This window comes from Lagopus leucura, unplaced genomic scaffold (genome assembly GCF_019238085.1).
Source record: "Lagopus leucura isolate 7727_CA_CO unplaced genomic scaffold, USGS_WTPT01 Super-Scaffold_73, whole genome shotgun sequence".
Taxonomy (NCBI): Eukaryota; Metazoa; Chordata; class Aves; order Galliformes; family Phasianidae; genus Lagopus; species Lagopus leucura.
The window spans coordinates 69,859,415-69,880,290 of NW_024962252.1; the positions used below are offsets into that span (position 1 = coordinate 69,859,415).

The 20,876-nt window shown below is 41.2% G+C and overlaps 1 protein-coding gene across 1 annotated transcript; it reads right to left on the bottom strand.

The window, feature by feature from the left end:
- Positions 1-857: 857 nt before the first annotated feature.
- LOC122182872 (kinesin-like protein KIF28P) lies at positions 858-20,812 on the bottom strand. The gene is made up of 23 exons (XM_042876513.1): positions 20,641-20,812; positions 18,710-18,898; positions 17,748-17,951; positions 16,765-16,800; positions 15,404-15,628; positions 14,963-15,117; positions 14,366-14,477; positions 13,640-13,707; positions 12,760-12,883; positions 12,088-12,114; positions 11,590-11,679; positions 10,801-10,891; positions 9,880-9,934; positions 9,381-9,504; positions 8,686-8,830; positions 6,983-7,101; positions 6,155-6,262; positions 4,457-4,731; positions 3,449-3,583; positions 2,636-2,802; positions 2,131-2,237; positions 1,310-1,460; positions 858-1,085 (listed from the first exon to the last, which is right to left on the bottom strand). The coding sequence occupies exons 1-23, from the start codon at positions 20,692-20,694 to the stop codon at positions 868-870; spliced, it is 2,979 nt and encodes a 992-aa protein (XP_042732447.1). The 5' UTR covers positions 20,695-20,812; the 3' UTR covers positions 858-867.
- Positions 20,813-20,876: the final 64 nt, after the last annotated feature.

The following is a 20,876-nucleotide window of genomic DNA, read 5'->3' on the forward strand; positions in this document are numbered from 1 at the left end:
GCCCAAAAAGTTGTTACAAATGTTTCCTAGAGAAATGTCCTAGCCTGCGTTTATGCATGCAGATTTACAGTACTCAATACAAGCTTGCTCAAATGACTGATGGAAGTTGGGATGGCTCTCCAACTCCAAGCTGTGTTTTAGGCTAAATACTTAATGGGCCAAAGCAAACTCATGTTTAGGTGTTTCTGTTTCTGTGCAGAGAAACCTTAAGTGGTGAAAACCGTAAGATAATACACCAGTTTAGGAGATTTTCTTACCCTGCATAACTGAAGGTTATATAGAGAAGGAAAAATCAGAACAATACAGTGTTACTGGCAAGAGATGGGGCTGTTGAGAAGTAACAGGAAGAGTTACAACACTTGCTAAAAGGTCATGCTGAGAAAGCCAGTATTACACAATGAATTCCCCTTGCCAGCTTGAGTAAATAATAGCTTCGTTGTCAAGCAATCTGGAAGATTTGCTGAATAGTGAGCCAACCATGGTCGAGGAGCCAATTTGCATCATTCTGAAGCAACTTTATGAACAAGACGATGACAGCATAACAGCCCTAAAGCACTGAGTAGATACACAACACGCTTGGTTACAGCACAGCTTCCTTGGTAGGCAAACAGTTCTGTAGCAACATGCCCATTTGAGTTTGTTCAGCTCTCTTGGTTTTAACCTGCAAGTCAAGACTACAGAGTCTGCAGGCCTAGACAGTACCTCTGGTCCTGTTCAAAACACATGGAAACAACGAGTTTCTCTCCAGAGTAGGAAGCCTACTGTAGCACTACCTCAACAATCCTGCAACTCTGTGATACCTTCATTTTCAAATTCCTGAAGTTTTTAAGACAAAATTCTTTAGAATTGAAGAACAGCCTCAGATGCTTAAACTATTGCAATAAACGGACTTACTGATGGCCTGGAATGCTTCAGCTGAAGGAACTGCTGTCTGACTACACTCATGTTTTGATAGAAGGTCTTAAGGGCCTTGGCAAGTTCTGCATCACAGCTGGTCCGATGGCTGCACATCTCTTCAGCATCTCTTGACGACTCAGACTGCTTCATCACCTTAATCACCTTGGTAGGTGACTCAGATTTCTTCTCTAAAATAGAAAAGATTACATTTTATTAATAAACTAAAAGTGATAAATCAGTTCTGAATTTATTGCCATTGAAAGTAGCAAGCTAATTTCCTTTGTCAGAGGAAAAGGAATGCCAGTGAGATATCAATTAACTTTCTGTACAGTCTACGTTCTGGAGCAGTGCGGGTAAGGAAGAACTGTAGCAAAAGCATGCAATACTGAGACAGTTTGTGATGGGCACTGACTTTCATGATGTCCCACGTCCCATTTCTTCAGTTTGTCTTTCAGAAGAGCATTTTCTTCTCTTAAAGCTCTGTTGAGCTCCCTCAGCAGCTCTGTCTCTTGTTCCATCTGCAGCAGTTTCCGGTAGAGTTCAGGCACTTCCATAGCTGCATCCTGTGGTGGTGTTTTTTTGTTTAGAAAACTGCAGTTCAATTAATTATCACCAAATCTTTATTCATTCTGTCTATCAAAAGTACTTGTATGTAGATAAGTGGATGTTCCAATGGGGTAATGGAATGTTCTTCAGGATACTGAATTTTGAAAACAAATTTTTCAGTGGCTTCAGATGGACATTTTTTCCTTCACTAGTTTTATTAATCCTTTAAATAAACATTCATTTATTATTTCTCCAACTGAAAAGTCAATGTTTGATGTCCTGTTGTCGTAGAATTTCACTAGCAAAAAAGCAGCAAAAGAATTTCTGCAACTACTAGGGTAACTTAGCTTTATCATCTCTTTCTGAATGTCTGTATGTATTTACATATATAAATACATCTGTATTTATACACAAAGAAATACAAATACATAAAAAATACATAACAATGCACTGTGGTGCTCCAGCAAATGTGTACTGAGCAGCTCAGCTGTGTAGTAACTCTCAGCCCCCTGCCAGGCTCTGTCAGCCCAAACAGTGCTCTAGAGTGGTACACCAGGAACACTCAGCATGTATAACAGAGCACTGTGCTCTGCTCAATCAGATGCATCCCTGCAGCCCCTGCTTGTTGCATATTCCCATTAAAATCAAGTGGGCTTCTCAGAAAGTGGTGTCAATAAGTACACTTACCAGACCAGCATGGCTTGCAGTCAAATCTTTGGGATTATCAATCACAACGGTGCCCTCAGCTGTGAGCAAAAGGCCATCAAGTGAGGAGTCCATCTCCATGCAACCTTCTGCAGCAGAGTAAAGACAGCTCGCTCAGGGCTCAGCCAGCACATGTTCTCTGCTGCTGGTGCCCTTACTGAACATTGTGTGCAATATTTAAGGTGGAAATAAAAAGTCTCCTCTTAAGCTCTGAATTCACGACAGAGAGCCTCTTCCTTAAAACTTCAACCAAGCTGGAGGTCAGCATCCTCATTTTAAAATGAAATCAGGAAGTCACTAACCATTTTTCATATCCCAAATTAATATTTTACTGAAAAGTGCAAATAACTGAGCTGTTCATCCACCAAACAAACAGTTCTGCATCCATAATTATGGACAGCATGGTCTGATTCTATCTCCAAACCATCACTGAATATGAAATACATAACGTACAACTTACAAAAGTGAAAATTTTGGAAAGAAATACCTTGGAGGCCCCATAAATCAACAATTAAAGCATTTTTCTGTAAATAATTCAGAAATTCATAGGAAGCTTTTAGAGCTGAGAAATGGACTGTTTCTTCTATCTTCGGATTGATGCTTTCCCAGACAGGCTTTGTGTATAAGCACCGGGGAAGATCATAAACTCTATACCTAAAGACATAAAATGCAAGCATAAAAAAAATTAATTAAAACCCAATTTGGTCTCTGAAAAGGCCAGCTATTAAAACAGACACAGAAGTTGAGCAGCAACAATTACTGTAGCATTTCAAGGTCAGCTCTTCTTTCCTGCTTAATAAAGTGCCCTGTGCAGTCATTCAGCACCCACAGGACATGTGGAAATATCACCGTACTTTATTAATGTTCAGTACTTATTGTGTTGACAGGAGCAGCGTGGCACGCTGTCAAAAAAAATGCACAAAAGCTTTAAAATATTCATAACTCCTTTGTTTGCTCTGAGACCTCCAGCTTTCTGCCCATTCTATTCAGTAATCCATGGGGCATTTCTCCAGCTCCACCCCAGCCATTTCTCTGTGGATAACAAAGCTATGAAAAATCCTTTTCAACACAGAGTTTTTAAAAGTGGGAGTGATTTTTTTAGGCCAACACGACATACCTTCTGTAGTTTCTTAGATTCAAGGTTAAATTCTTACTGCAGCTCAAAGACTCAAACTTAACAGATAATAGGTTATATGGGCTCACGACTTCCAAAGGAGCAAGGCTAAATGTGCTGTCAGTTTCACCAAAAGCACAAAGTGGCATTATGCTGATGTGGCAGGGAAGTGGTGCAACACAATACCCGATCTGAATGCCTCTTCCCACAGCACCTCGCAGCCATTTGACTCCAAGGCACTCTGCAATGTGAATCTGGAAATCAACCCTTCCTTCCAGCAGCTCCAGCGGATCAATGATCATCTCGTCCTCCCCGAAAAGTCTGCCAACAGAAAGGAACAGCTCAGTGTAAGTGACCCAGGTCATCGATCAACACCAAACGGGGTGATAACAGAAAGGAAGGGGATACTGGGGTTAGAAAGGAGAGCTGCTGTTATGTGACATGAACATGTGGATAATTATCCCTTAGTAGCAAACAAAATGCCAGGTTTATGTGACAGCTGGTGTGCTGTGTTGTTGGTTCTTTTTTAATCCCCCTGCAGATCTCCAAGATAGCAATGTAACCTTCATTATCAGATGTCATGATACACAAAACAGCAGTGCTTGAAAAAGAAAAGAAGCCCAGAAGGACAATATGGACACAAGAACCATTCAAAACAGAGGAGGACTAACCCAAATGTATTTTGTCATATAATTATTTCCTCCCTCAAGTGAAGGAGCTTCAGTGTTGACCGTAATGCACCTGAACTAAAAGCAACTCAGTGTGATATGCTAGCTTGCACATTTCCAGGTGTAAAGGAAGGGCATAAGGACAAGGTGCTGGCATATCAACCTTACTGCAGACATTGCAGAAGGACTATCTGGCTCTGGCCATCCTGTGAGATGCCAGATCCATCTGGGAACAGGGACACAGCTGTCAGGCAGCAGGGCTGAGACTGTCAGAAACTCAGTTCCTGGGATCCTCCAGAGCAATTCAGCAAAGTCAGAAATTTCTACTGACTGCCCATCATATTATCTAATGAATCTGGAGCTGATCTGCACTCACTTAGACCAGTGAGATCTGTCTCCCTCTTCCACATTGTGCTCATCATTTCCAGCTTTTATTCCCAGTTAAGCATTTCAGCAGGTGGACTTCCCAAGTTCCCTTAACAAGGAACGACCAACAGACTTCCGGACAGAGGCTGCGGATGGTTACCTCCCATCACTGAAGCACGGAAACAGGTTTATCAGAACGACAGCCTCTTCCAGTCCCTCAGAGTTGAGCAGCTCAGCCCGTTCCTCCAGCCTCATGCGGTACGCCAGCGCCTGCAGCCAAACATGTGCAGATCCCACATGGACAGCTTCCACCGGGTCCCAGAAGGGATCACTGTCCTGATTCACAGCTGGGTTCTCCCCTTCCAGAAAGCGCTGGTAAAGCTCCTCCATTAGGAACTTCCTGTTAATGAACTTGGCCTTCGACCATACCCACACCTGTGAATGAAGTGACTCAGTCACGGACACAGACAACAGCAAGGCACCCCTCCACCTATTTATGTATGACCAATGTCATACATGACCTATGTATCACCAAGCTACCTCGAAGTTCATATAAACACAGCAGAATGGAGGAGATTTTTGTTACAGACGTGTACGGAACTTTCACTCACAATAAAAAAGTGTGGGGCTTAAGACTGCTCCAAGGAGAGATCATAGATTGTGTAGAATGGAGATTTCAGAGATTTATTAGAATACAACTACCTCTCATTTTCCTTTCAGCCCAACCAGTATTGCTCATTAATTTGTTTCTTCTGCATTAAGATAATTTTCACTTGGTCTTATTTTCCTTTGCTTCCAGCTTAAATATTATTCGCTCTTACAACTACTACTGAAAATCTAAATAAATCACTCTGTGTGGATTTAGGCTCCTCCTGGTTCCATCACTATGTTTTTAAAGAACACAATAAGAGCATGGCCTCTATGACCTAAGCTTGGTAGAGGCTAATTTTATGCAAGAACAACTGGAAATGCTTTCACAAGAAAGCAACAGCATTACACATTGCAGCTTTGATGGTTTGAAAGATCAATGGACATTGATGATGGCAAAATGAGGATAAGTTACATTATCAAATATTCTTGTAAGCTGACAATTCACGAATTAGAATGTGTAATCAATTATGAGTGTGCTATTAAATATGTGAAGTGAAAATATAAAATTGCTTTTCTTTGTCCATCAGTGGAGAAAAACCTCTTGTTTTAGAACAGACTAATAAAGCTCCCTCCTCCAATATTTAAAAGGTAAAGCATGGTTGCTAAGCAGCCAATGATCAGCTGCAGTTGAGCAGCAGAGCTGAAGGGGTTTCAATGACAAGGATGCGACCTGGTGCTCACCAGTGGCCACAGAGACCCAAGATAAGTGAGATCGTGGCAGTGAGTGCCTTCACTGTGAGGTTCTCCAACAAGTTCTCCCTGCCCTGGTCCGTGTCAAATGTGCCTGTTTCGCTCCAACAGGAGCACCCCCTGTTGAGAAGTTCGGCAACAGAGAGTTTGAAGGTGGCCAAGCGTACACAGAAATGCCAGGGCAGATCAGCCATTTAGGAGCAGAATTAATACACCTCAGGCATCTCCTGTACATAATACAAGCTACCCAGGAGAATGGCTGTCCCATGAGCAAGCAGTACATCGGTTCCTTCTGAGAAGGAAATAGATCCAGCAATGGCTTGGGAAGAGAGCAATTCATGCATGGTGGTACAGAAAATGGGCATCAAAGAGTGGGAGAGTAGAAGAGCAAAGCTCCATTAGGGCACAGCACAGTACTGCAAGGATTCCACAAGAATGAGCATGCAGCACACATATTCTTTATCTTCTCTTTAAGCCGTTTCTTAGCACATCAGGCTGACTTGTTCTGCCTTCTTACCTGCTGTGTAGTTTCATGTGTCACTTTTACTGTTATTTCCTTTTGTAGGTCATGGCCTCTGGAGTCTGATAAGGCCAGATTTTTCACCTTCAATTCAAATTTGAGGTCCTATTAATTAAAAAAAGTTTACTCAGCACATTCATACCCAAGACACCTTCAGTTACGCAAGTTAGCAATATTTTCATTTAAAAGCAATACCAGAGATTTACATGATCCTACTTAAAGAAGAAATTCTCACCACAAAATTTCTGCAGTGCTTGGATTTGACATCCCTGCTATTTCAAATGTTTGAAATCCATTCGGAATGAGGCTTCCTTTACCTCCCCCACTGACGTAGTACTGACAAAGCACTCTGCCATGAGGTTGCACAGAGAAAGCAGAATCTTCATCCTAATCATTGTATTCCCATTTTTCTTCAGGAAACTTCTCCAGAAGCTACATAGTTAGTTTAAATGCTCCGAAGTTATTATTGTCCATTTAGATTGTCCTTGGATCTATCTCATTATTCCAAAGTTACGAACAAGCATGAGGAGGAATTCTCCCTTCTTGGACCTCTTGTTCTCTAAAAAGTACAGAATCTGCCGCTGTTTGCATATTTATACAGCACAGTGGCCCTGAAACACTGCTGGCAGCCTGCACTCCCAGATTCACATTTACCCCATGTCTACTCTCTGCCCATGAGATGGTGAGGGAGATTGGGAAAGCAAAAGAATGGAGCAAGTGGAAGCCCAAAAGCAAAGGGAGATGCTCTTACAATTCTTCCTATTCATGCTCAGTAATGTGCAAAACAAGTATGACCCACAGAAGCCAGGGAGGAGCCCTTCTCACCTTCCTCAGCTCCTGGCTCATCTGATTCACCTCCTCCACCAGTGGCATCAACTTGATGTAGTCATGAAATACAGCCAGGACGCTGGGATCTGCTCTGTCCTGTCCACCGCTCACAGTGCCTTCAAGAGGACATGAACAGCAGAGGTGAGGAGGCTGCCAACCCCTGCAGGTAGCTTTAGAGGGGCACTTGTTCTCAGCCAGAAAGCAATGAGAAGCCCCTTGTCAATGCCACTGCCCTTCCCCAAGCTGGACATCCAGCAACCAGCCTGCTCACGTCCCATAGGGAGAGGGGCAGTGCAAGAGCTCACTTCCAGAATCAGACTAAAAAGCTGATTACAGAATCATTAGAGTTGGAAAGACCACTGAGATTATCTAGTCCAACCACCAACCCATCCCTATGATGCCCTCTAACCCATGTCTCTCTGTGCCCCACAGTTCTTGAACACCTCCAGAGATGGTGACTCCATTACCTCCCCTGGTAAGCCTGTTCCAGTGCCTCACCACTCTAAGAAGTTTCTCCTAATATCCAACCTGAACTGGAACAACTTCAGGCCTCTTGTCCATCATTTTATCTAGGAGAAGAGGCTGACCCCCATCTCACTGCAACCTCCCTTCAGGCATTTGTAGAGAGCAATAAAGTCTCCTCTGAGCTTCCTCTTCTCCAGACTGAACATGCCCAGTTTCCTCAGCCGTTCCCCAAAAGCCTTGTGCACCAAACCGTCTGCAGCCTCACTGCTCTGGGCACACTCCAGGGATCCTATTAGAAAGTGGGCTTCAGGCAGAGGATTTTGCTGCAGGTATATTTGGAGAACTGGCTCAGCCCAGACTGAACACCTACAGCTTTGGTGACACAGCTGAACATGAGGCACAAGATTCCCTCAGAACAGCTGGTTACACCCAGGTGCTCAGATAAGCATTCACTGCACCCCTCACTGTGCGAGTGAGAGCAATGCCATGGAGCATCAGGCATCTTAACTAAGTCCTCTGTGTGCCCTCAGCTCTCCCAGAGCTACTCATCACAGGCACTGCGTTGCATCTCAGACAAATATCTGGAGGCAGCAGCATGATTATGCCGACTGCTCTCTGGTGCTGAACAACTACTGCATGCTTCTGTGGGGATGGAGTAACTAAGAGAGAAATCTGAGAGCCACTTAATAACTAACTCAAAATGGTTGCGCAGATTGGTACACAATTACAAACAACACACAGCCCCAGTTTCTTTAAGAATGATAAGTACCTGAATGCGGAATATCTACAGTAAATACTCTCTGGATGTTAAGATTGTCTATTTCATATTTACAAATCAAACATTTTACTGGACTAAAAATATTAAAATGGCTTGCAGGAAAGTCTCATTCTGAGACAAAGGGCAAATGCACACATTACTGTTTAGGAACACAACAGTATAAACAAGTAACAGCTACTAGACAAGCCTTCATGAAACAACATTCAAACTTGTAAAAGAAACTTAAACAAAATACATTTCTCTTTCTATTGTAAGCAGTAGATAGGTATCAAGCAATTAGCGTGACTCATGTCTGCTTCCATGCAAAGCAATGCACAGTCTCCAGCCCACAGCAAGAACAGTGTGTGAGGTGCAGAAGGACAAGGCAGATTTGGAAGATGTCTGCACATGATCCAAGGTGATGAAACGTGAGTCCCCCCAGAATAATGTCACCCCATGCACAAGCAGTGATGCTTACCGAGTTTATCCACACCGAAACCTTCCGCTGCTGCCAACTCAGATTGAAAGAAATCGTAGTCATATCTGCTCAGGTCCTCCTCTGTTCTTTGTGCAGGTGGTCCGACATAGAGGTAAGCGCTGTTTGATCCCAAAATAACACGATCCTGAAAGGTTTAGACAAAGGATGCCCCAAAGTCAGGGATACAACATGTCAAGTGTCACCGCATTCAGTGGTCAGTAGTGGATTTCTCCTGTGAAAGAAGAACAGACTACACCTTCACCAAAGTACAGTAAGAGTTATTATTTCCACAAAGTCCTCTGGCAAGGACTGATTAACTACACCTTTGTTTGAGATGAGCATGGACCCAGCTAAGATTCATTTGATGTCTGTTGATTCAGGTCTGTCGTGTTCACCGTGTAGATATGTGCACGTGATTTTGGGCTAATGATTAAAAACAAGAAATTGCTTGAGACTTCCACAAGAAAGGCACAGAAGTTATCTGCATCTGTACCAAAAAAGTCATTCTGAAGCTGAACAAAGACTCTGATGTCCTTCAGAGCAAGACTGCTTCATTGGACTGATTTTAAATGAATAAGTAAACAAAATTTACCTTCCCTTGGATTCTGCTGGAAGACACAGTGCTCATTCTAAACCTTTGGTTTGGATTTGTGTTTTTTTCCCTTCGGAGTTTTATATTCAAAGAAGATACTCACTGAGTGCTGCAATTCTGTTTCCCCTGTGATGGTCACTCCATTCACAACAACCTTGCACTTATCCCGTGGCACCAGGGTAACTCTGCCATCAGCATTTGTAAACGTTGCATGTTTGTCCAAAATGCTGAAAGATGTTAAATTTTCTTGTGATTCACTTCTTGTTTTCAATTTGAGAACCATCATAGAACACTAAATCATAATTTCAAAGATGATACATTTGGGCTGCCACTCAAGAGGCAGAGGGGCTTTGTTCTAAGTGCCCATTTGGCTTCACATCTTTGCCATTACAAAAATGGCAGTTCCTAGAAACATAAGAAGCTCATTAGCCATATGCTACAGCCTTTCACTTTCCATAAAAAGTTCAAAATAATCATGTCCCATGTTTATGCAGTTTTTATTTTATTTAAGAAAATGTAATAAAAATAAAAATTAAAGAACTCCAAAAAGCAAGAGGATCACTATAGCAAATTTCTTGTTTTCTATTCATTTGTGTACTTACCCCAAACCTCTTAGGATTATAGCATTTGAGGCTGATTGACCAACATCACAAGTACCTTAAAAAAAAAAAAAAAAAAAAGAGGCATTTTCCAATATAAATTGTATGCAGTTTACACACCAATATGTAAAGAGTGTTGAAGTTTTTGCATTCCTTTTTACCTTTTCTTCTTTGCATCAATTGAAGAGCTATGCCTTTCACTCTAGTGTTACTACTTGAATATGACAATATAGTCAGTTATTCTCTCTTTAGAGACAAGACTCGATCATGAGAAACAAAAAGGATTCACTCCATGTGGCCTCTGGGTCAATGCATAAAAATAATTACAAATGTATCTGGGAGCCTTCAGTAACTCCTGGGGTACACTACCAGCAAATGATGGAGAAGCACATCCAGACTAAATACCCCATGTGCAACAGAGTACCAGCTCCACAAATATCATATCTTATTTCTTTTAACTGTAGCCCTAAGTCAGGGGAAAAACCAGCAAATAACAGCCTACACAGGAGTGGATGCTCAGGCAATAAGGAGGAAGGCAGGAGGAACGTGGTTAGTGTTGGATCATTGGCTTGCAAAATGAAGGCTCATATTTTCAAATTAACATTCTTAGGGGAAGAAGTGGACAACATCCAACAGACTTGGATGTTATGACTTACATTTCTATTGTAAATGACTTATTTCTCTAGTGCATCATAGCATTTTTTGCAATAGAAACACTTCTCACAGTAAAATTCCTCAGCTTGCTCAGATCTCCAAAGGAGCACATACTTAATAGTGAAAAAAGCTGCTAAGAGCTTAAGAAATAAAGAAAATAATCCTGACTCAAACAGTTGAATTTCCTAGTGTGACTAGTTTGTTATGTCAGAGTGGAAGCACAGAAAACACTATTCATATGTTGACTTCAGGACTTTAAAAAACATTTACCATCCTGAATGAAATGCTTGAGAACCCATGAAAGCTGAGGATCTTCATTGATATTCAGGAGATATGGGAACTTCTCCATCATCCACCTCTCCTGTGCAAGAATTGAGAAATATATAATTTCAGTGGGTGAATCTGAAAGCTTGAAATAACAGCTAATGTTACACGTAGAGGTCCAGTTTTGGGTGTTTTGGTTTTTGCTTTTTTTTGTGTGTGTGGTTTTTTGCTTTTTTTTTTTTTTTAACAAGAAAAATCACCATACAGCAGCTTACTTGAGAACATTCCTCCCCTCCCCCAAATATAAATGTCAAACACTGAAGAGGATTGCATTCTGATACATATTCATAGCCTCCAAGTTATATTATAAACTGGCTTTGAAGGGAAAGTCTTCGGTTCTTTTTGTCGAGGACTTTGAAATGACACAAATCAGAGTTAACTTGACATAGCTCAGTGCATTCACAGACACATTTTATTTAAGTAATGATTCCTTAAAACTGCAAACTAAAAGTCAGAAGCTATAATGTACAACTGGTGGTAGAAGCAGACAGACTACTCTGTTATCTTAACTCACGCAAAATTCAATATGGTATTGTGGGGCCACAACCAAGGACTAAATTATCATCAGTTTTCCCAAGCTAAAAAGAAGGTTGTGTTGGGGCATTGCTGGCAGAGAAGTGTATGAACTTATCCGAAGCACGTGGACAAATCTTAAAGATTACAAGACAGGAAAAAACATCAAACTAAAAAGACTGGAGTTTAAGGCATCTGGAACCATGATGCTGGGACACTGGCCTGCATCATAGCAGAGTACTGCTGCTCCCACTCCTGCCGGGCCTCTTCCAGCTGAGCCTCCCATGTCATCTGTGTGCTCCGTGGCCGCCCCTCACTCTCAGCCAGCAGTTGCAGCTCTGCTGAAGAGAAACAGCTTGAACCTAGGTGTCTCAGGTGAAACCTCATCAAAAGAACTTGCAGATACCAGTCGATTGCATGTTTCCATCTCTTCTCTTAGCTCTGATGTTTGTCTATTCTCACCTTGCTATAATCCCTAAAGCTGAAATACTTTCCACTCCCACCTGTTGCTGTTGTGTCCTTATTTAGACTTGTTTGAGGCTTTCACCTTGAGCAAACCATCAACACCTGATAAGGGGTCTGACTGTGAGCAACGGCATGTTCCTGCACCAGGGATGCAAATGAAAGCAGGGACTCTTTCTCAAAGGCAGAGCTAACATTTTTTTAAATTATTTTTTTTAAAGCAGCATCTGTTTTGATAATGTCTGGGGGGAAAAAAACAGCCCATATCACAGCTGTCAACTGCTGCTTACAATCAAGAGGCAGAAATACAACGGTGCTGTAAGGCTGTCTAAACAAAGCAGAGGGTGAACTGAGGGTGCAAGCCCTTTGTGGGGCTGCTCATCTAGGACAAGGTGTTTGGTAGGTGCCATTCTCAAGTGCTAAGTCTCAGGGACACAGAGTCCTAATCAGAGAGAGGAGGGCTGCTACCAGCACACATCCTCCTTCAGGGTTAATGCAGGCCTCCAACAGTTTGTGTCCTCTTCTCTTCCCACATCTCAGCTTGTGATTTTGAACTACTTGGAATGGTACAGCGGGGTCAGCATTTTATAAATGCTTGGACTGCCTCTGCCCCTCTGATTCATAGAATCATAGAATCAAAGGTTGGAAAGGACCTACAAGATCATCTAAGTCCAAGCATCCTCCCATTACCCTTGCTACCACAAGCCACTATACCATATCTCATAGTTCCTCATACAAACACCAACTGATAAAATGACATCAATTTTTAAGAAATTCACCTGTGGACCTATGTCAGCTTACTTCCCACCGTACTGCTTCCAACATCACAGGCTACCAAAAAGGTCTACTAGCGTTTTGGGAACTCAAAATCTATTCGTTACCTGTAGCTGTATTTATGCTGAAATACATACGTGCTTCATCAGATATTGCTCTCCCTGCACTCCCAAGCTCAGCCACTCTGGACAATAGTTTGTTATTTTCAGCTTTCAGCTCTCTTATCAGCTTTTTGGTAGGGCTTGCATTTACCACTGCTTTGTTCCTGATCTTTTTTGCCCTTTTCAATATGAAAACACATAAAAGACAAAACAAAAACAAAACCACAGTCTCAGCAAGGGACAAGATTTTTTTGCAAACATAGCTTTTTTTTCCTCCCTCTTTTGTTATTTTCCCTGTTTAGAAATATCTCATGCAGCTCTGGAACTTTACAAGCTAAAAAGAATCTGATGGAAAATTTGTCCCTGGGCTGAAAGCATCTGACATGCTCTCTCCTTACTGCTACAGCAATCACAGAGCTACCACTCTGGTTTTGCTCCTGCCAGCCCAGTACAATCCTTCCCTTCTCCATCTAACCCCATCATGCACACGAGAAAGCAATTCAGCTGCTTGCAGAACTGAAGTGGCACTGGGAATAATAAATCTCCCACTCCTGACACCTGCTGGCAGGCAGACTGCTGTGGGAGCAAGATCTCTGAGCTGCAGACAAAGCCCAACTGAAAACATTGCAAAGAGAGATTTCCAGTCCTGAGTCTGAGAAAGGAAAGGAGGAGAACAGGAACCATCTACTTCAGAAGAGAGACTCAGGGAAACAAATAGTTTCCTTTGTCATACAATTCAGTTTTTTAAAAATGTGTTATTCATGAATAAGAATGAAAAATAATCTCCTAAAATGCTGCTCTAGGTTATTCACAGATTCACTCCTCCACCATTCTGAGCCGTTGATCAATTAGAATTGGTACCTTCTGTCATTTTGCCCAACCATCTGACTGCAATTTGCACCAAGACCAGAGAGGAAAACATTATAGAAGTGCACCTTTCAGCGTATCTTAAGGTTGACAAAGTTTCTTCATAGCAGATGTCTGCTGGACTCAAGGCTGCAATCTGCAAGCATACAAAAGTATTTACTGCCCTTAGATTTTGAATGATGTTTAAGTAATTACAAATAATTCCAAAAATCAGAAAAAGATTCACATGGGAAAATATACCGCTAAGTCCTGAAACATAGACGGAGAGTCCTAGAAATCTATCTGAAAATGTACTCTCTAACATTTTTGCCAGAAATGAGAAGGCAAGATGAGAAAATATAGGTGGTTTAAAAAAAAAAAAAAAAAAAAAAAAACAAGTAACTAAGGTGTCAAAATCCTACTGCCTGCAGCTCAACTCAACAATCTCAGAAATACTTCAATAGTTCCTGTACAAGTTACAGTTGTAGAATGTCCTCAAATCTGTTCAAATCATCATCACTAAACTAAGAAAGGTAGTATTACAAGGAACTCAAACTCTTTTATGACTACAAGCATATAAAGCCAACGTGTTCACACATGCAAATTTTCTATTAATGTTTTCCTATCATTTCAGGGTACTTTAATATATACATGTATATATATATTCCTTCAAAGATGCTGGAGTACACAATTCACTTGAGACAAAGCAAAGATTCTATGGAGATTTCATCCTACTTAGGAATGCAACATCTGGTCCACAATACAAACAATGATCTCAGAAATTGGGAAAAAAATATTGAATAGAGTCAATTTACCATGATTGTCCTGCTGTTCCCCCCAAGAGCAGATTGCAAGAGTTTAGTCAGCACTGAGTCTCTGTATGGGATATGCAGCACTTTCTTTCCTGTTGCTACCTCAGCCAGAGCACTACAGGAAAATAAAGGGTTGAACAAAAAGGGATGAACAACAGAAGTGTACATATAAAGGCAATTTTGGGAAATAAAAGACAGCTAGATCAGATACTGCAGCAGATGCATTATGGAAACTAAAAAAAAAGCCACAACAACTCTCATTCATACATAACTTCAGTAATTTATTGTTAAGAATTTCATTACTAAAAGAACTGCTCTGAATGGCTCAGTTCAGAGTTTCAGAAGAGCCTGGACATATGGCTCACTGAGCAGTGGTCCTGTCAGGCTGCTTCACCTCTGCCACTGCCTAGAAAACACTCACAGGGCATGAAGCCTGGAAAAACAACAAAGTAAATTGAGAAATATTTTTGTTTCCATGTGCTTATCATTAAGTACTTCTATCCACACGGCAAGGAAGATCTCAATGGAGAGACAGGTTGTTTCATACATAGAAATTTGTTTTCTACTTCACAGACAGGGATATTAAAAAATAATGACTACCTGATGACATTCCCTAATGTAGTTAGGCTTAGATTTACACGTGTTCCTTCCTTCAATCTGTCTTTTTCAGATCCTGATGATTTTTGCCTTTCACTTCCTGCCAGGTCCACCAGATTGATAACTGACTGTTTAGTGATAGCTTCATCTAGGAAAATCTGTTAAAACACATCATCAACACATAAGGAAAGGTCACCAAATCAGTGCTTCAGATACCATCAAATTACAGAAAAGGATACCCTGTGCAGATTCTCAGAGCATTGTGATGTTTTATTTACCAACACTGGCACACTCCAGAGCAGCAGTGATGAACTGCGTGTGTCAAAACTGCAAACAGTCATGGCCAGCCCAGCAACCTGGGGAGAGGAAACTGACACATACTCACCCACTTGCTCTGTGGTGGCAGAGGTAAGAAACACAGAGGAAGCAGTGCCTTCACGCTACCTGTTTGAATTGGATCGTGATAACCATGTGGGATCGACTGCTGGAGGCATTCATGGTGGTTGTAGCTGTTGTTCTCATCTTATTCCCCTGATCCATTAACCTCTCAATCTGTGCGTAATTATCACAAGGCACCAGCTTCAAACCATCCACATAAAAACCTTGCTGCTGGTCTTCTCTAATCTTCAGCCCTCCAGGCTTCCTAGTCTTAGACAGCAAATCTATTACCTGTGGAGAGAGATTTATAGTTAAAATATTCTACATTAATTATTCTACATTATTCTACATATAGTTAAAATATTCTTATTTTCTAAAATAAGAAAATATTTCTCCTAGTAAAGATAGAATAATTAAAAAAAAGACAGGATACAGCTGGCCACGTGGTAGCTGTTTTAGCTTCACCACATCTAGAAACTCATTCCCAAAGAGTTCCACTTTGCAGGAAAGTTTAATCTATATTGCAAGCTCATAACTGGAGACTTAAGATGTCTGCAAAATTATTTAAGTAGTTGTTATGAGAAGTTTAAAAAAGCTTATTCGATGGACTGTTTGTTTTCCTGTGTTTTCATTTTTTCCCTCTCTTTCTTGTCCACTGCATCAAATCTGACTGAAATTGGCCAGATGTCCCTAAACTAATGAGAATGGTTCAGGGGAAAAAGTTTCACAAACAAGTGGCAAAAATGCATAACTCTTAGAAGGAAAGCTACAAATGCAATCCTCTGAGACATACATCATCTTCAAAACAACCTCCTTCCCAACAGGTTACACATTTGCAATTGCTAACATCTCCTATGCCTGCCAGTACAAGAAGATAACATGAAGAGAGAAAGGAAAACAACGTAAATAAAAATGACATCTCTTTAATCACTTTTTTTTTACTTCAAAAAGAAGCCAAATACATAAAGGAGAAAAGAAGTGGTGTGCAGAGCAGCCAGGGATGCTGCTCGCAAGGGGCTGTGGTGGCAGCTAAGGCCTTCTCCCTAATTCATTGCTGGCTTTGCTGCACAGATTCCCGTTGAACTGCCACTGTATGGAGAAATGTGACCCCCCCCCTCCCAAGGCTCCTACAGAGGACAGTGCTGTATCATGAACCCAATTTTGGTCTGAGATATACCCAGTGTACCTCTCACTGTCCCATTCCAGTAGCTGGAAAGCAACATAACTTATGAACCTGAGAAGACCCGCTACCAGACCCTCATGTAGCTCAACAGCAAAAAGATGCTGCTGGGCCCAGATACTGCCCACATGCATGAGTCATCATGCCCAGTAGGGTCATGTAAGGAGAACAAAAAGTACACAGAAAATACATAAATGTACATAGAAAACTAAGATTTGCTAGTACCGGAACTGAGTGAGATCATTACCTGTTCATTATAGATTTCCAGCATGCTGAAAGTTATCTGTTAGGATAAGAAGTAATAAAAAGGTAAAATGCATTTGAAAAAAATCCTTGGAATGGATTTATTTGTCCCACTGTAAAAATAACGCAGGTTACCTGGATCAAAACCTCCCTTCATCCCAACCCATTGTGTCATTTTAATTCAATCAACTATTTATCAGATATGTAACGTTTGATCGCAACTGTGCTTCCTCTCCAGTATTTTTTAATTTATCTTTGCATATATAATCCTTGTTGCTTAGGTAGGCTATATCACAAGATGCATTTCAATAAGCATCCAGATAAGAATAGTTAAGATCAAACATTAATTTTTGACAGAACTATTAGCTGGCAAGGTGACAGGGAGCTTCTAGGAAGTCTAGCAGAGGGCCAGAAAGATGATGAAGGGCCTGGAGCATCGCCCTTATGAGGAAAGGCTGAGAGACCTAGGACTGTTCAGTCTGGTGAAGACTGAGTGGATCTTATTATTGTTTACAAATATCTAAAGGGCACATGTCAAGTGGATGGTGCCAGGCTCTTCTCAGTGATGTCCAGTGACAAGAAAAGGGACAACAGGCAAAAACTGTAACACAGGATGTTTCATACAAACAGAAGGAAAAACTTCTTTACTTTGAGGGTAGAAGAGCACTGAAACAGGCTGCCCAGAGAAGCTGTAAAGTCTCCTTCTTTGGAAATATCCAAGACTCACGCGGACGTACAAGCTACTGTACAAGTTACTGTAGGGAACTGCTTTAGCAAGGCGGTTGGACTTGGTGATCTTCAGAGGTCCCTCTGATCCGTATGATTCTGTGAACTTCTCATTCAACATTTGTATAGGATTCGCTAAAGTTTGCACAGCAATTTGTTCTATATAGCCACTGTTTCTAATTTTACTAATCTGAATTTAAAGTCTTCAGAGTATAGTCTGGAAAGATCTTGGAAATAAATTGCAATTTGTGCTAATCTCACCTGGTACTGCCTGTTCTTTTCCTGACTTTGGATTGCTTTGCAGAGCTCTTCACACACACTGGGAACCAGTCCTCTGTTTGCACCATACCCAATCATGGAGTAGCTCTTCCCAGAGCCGGTCTGGCCATATGCTAGAAGAGTTGCATTGTAACCCTGCCAGGCACTTTGCAGCACTCCTTGGCCAAGATCACGAAAGACTTCTCTCTAAAAAATGATCAAATACACCACCATCAAAGGTGAACAGGAAAATCCACACACAAGTGCTGCTATCTGGTAGGAGGGTCCCCACTCAGAGTTTAAACAAATGGTCAGTATTTACCAACACACCTAAGAATAGAGTTCCAGGATAAAAGAAATGTAATTAAAAAGTAGATAATGCTTCAAAATGATAAATAGAGAGATAGCAATCAAATGCATTCATAAAATGACAGAACATCCCAAGATGGAAAGAACCCACAAGGATCATTTTGTTCAACTCTCGAGTGCTCCACTCCAGACCGCCAAAAATGCAAACATTACGTCTGCCCTGGGCAGCTCGTTCTGTGCAATCCACCCTCTGGTGCAGAACCTGCTCCTAGCCCCCACCTATTCCTCCCCTGACACAGCTCCATGCTGTTCCCTTTGGCCCTGTCACTGTCACCAGAGCCCTGTGAGGAGCTGCAGCTGCCATGAGGCCTCCCTTCAGCTCCCCTGCTCTGGACTGAGAAAACCCAGAGGCCTCAGCTGCTCCTCACACAGCCTGCCCTACAGACCCTTTCACCACCTTCATAGCCCTCCTCTGGTTACTTTCTGATAGTTATACATCCTTCTTACATTGTGGTAGCCAAACCTGCACAAAGTGCTCAGCTGGAACGTTAATCGCAACGAAAATAAAGAAAACAAAATAACAAAGATAAACAGCTGGTTTACAATTGTGTATTACTTACGTCTGCTGTTAGATGGCTCCTTGAATAAAATCTTACCTGGCCTGCATAACTGTTAGATCCCGCTGAGATGAGCATGCCGTTCTCATCCTTTAGAAAGCCACTGTGAGACCAATAGGCCAGGTCAAACGTGAAGGTTTTCACGTGCCCTGGGTTCCTAGGATCATAGATGCTTGTACTGTTGGAGTCCATAGAAATCACACACCTACTTCCTGCGTCCTTCTCTCTCTGTATCAAAATCATAATTGCTGTGTCAAAATATAAGCAGTCATCCACTAACGTCATGTTTTAGTCTGGATTTAGTGGCTGTCAAAAGCAAAACAGATTTGCTTCAATTCTCCCTCATGTTACAACTTGAATACTTTCACCACCTTAAGCTGCTTTTTTAATGAAAAAACCTCATATTTCTGTCAATTATCTGAGATAACTCAGTGAAACATCTTTACTAAAGCACGCCCTGACAAATGCCTTTTTGACAACAGCCTGTAGCTCTATTCACGCTCAAAATCCTTTCATGAATATCTCCTACTGTTTCCTGACCACAGAATCTGCCATTGCATCTTTTTCATTCTGCTTTCTGAGAGGTGAGAATATGACACTGAAGAAGTCAGTGTTCTACTGGAATTTTCTTTGGGGTCAAGGCCCCAAGGGTACAGACGCATAATTTAGCTTCAGCTTTTAGCTGCCATTTTAGCAGGAGTCTCAGCCATTTTTTCAGCAAACAAAAACAATCCTTAAGCAATGTACTTTCGTGTAGAAAATCTTTGTAATTGCTCTTCTCAGTGATAAGCAGCACAGAATAATCCCCTGGAAATTTTGATCTTGTTTACAGTAAGGCCTGCTGTGCAATTTCTTAGGAAGAATGCTTCTCTACCCCCCTAGGGCCTTCTGCTTACATCCACCGCAATGCTGTACCACAGCTTTCTCTTACGGGCTTCCCAAGGCCCTCTGGAACCACAGCCACTACTTCCCTGAGATAGACTAGCAGACATCTGCAATTCTGTCAGATGACTCCATTGCTCACCAACACACAAGAAGCCACCTTGTCTTTTTAAAACTGCAGTCTCCTCCGTTCCTCCTCATTGTTCAAAAAAACATATGGCACATACACTGCATATTCCTCTCCATTACATGTGACATTATCTCTTCCACTCTTGCCTTCACATACTGATTGCGAGTCAGCACAAAATAAACCAAGTAACATCTATTGTCTCCATTTCATTATACTGCAGTCTTTATCCTGTTAGGCTCTTTGTTTTCTCAGACTGTTAGAAAAAAATGATTTAAAAAACCCCAGAGCTTGCTTTTGCTTCCATTTCTCTCTGTGTCCTTCAACATTCTCAAATCTCATTCATTATTATGCCAACACTCCCATTCTTTTTAAACTCCCTGGGCAATCTGGGAGTTTAAGCTTCCAAGAAATGTAAATTGAATGTAAGTAACTGAATAAAAATGGAGAAAAGCATTTTAACGTTTAAAAGGATTAAAAATCTCATGCCAATTTTCTTGTATTACCATAGCTTTCTTTTTTGTGCCGAAGCACTGCCAAGTGAGGGTAATTCAGCTGAGCTGATTATAAAATAAAAGAGGCTAAAAATTACTACAAATTATTGCTAAAATTGTGTGTTCTCATTCATTGTATTTTCATACAAAAATAGTACCTAAGTATAAGGAAGTATCACAAAATATTGCTGAACAATCTCCACCAACAAGTCAGTCAATTCTATTTGATCAGGAATCCAAGCACATTGTAGTTTTGTGCACTACACAGAGCAAATGTTCAGTTTGAAGTCTTTTCTTTCCCTGTTACAGTATTAAAGTTCAACCTTTTGCCCATTTTCTGAGCTACTCGCAGGACTTAAAATGTACATTTAAAAAATATTCTCATAACTTCCCCTCCTCATCCTCTTCAATCATATGTACATTGTAAATGAAATTTAAAAAAATATCCAGAGCAAATAATTACTAACCTGACTGAAAGGTCTCACTCGAACTGCCACTTTCACACCATCAACATTTGGCATTTTTTAAGCAGCATTCAGTCATGAATGCTTCCAAGAAGCAAAATATTAAAGTGCATGCAGCTACTCCTCTAGAATGTCCTGTTCTGAGACAGAAAAGTCATGGCCCCGAAAGAAATTTCTTTTACACGCTTAGTCTATTATTAATACATTCATTCATTATGTACAAGGTGTTAGTTAACCAA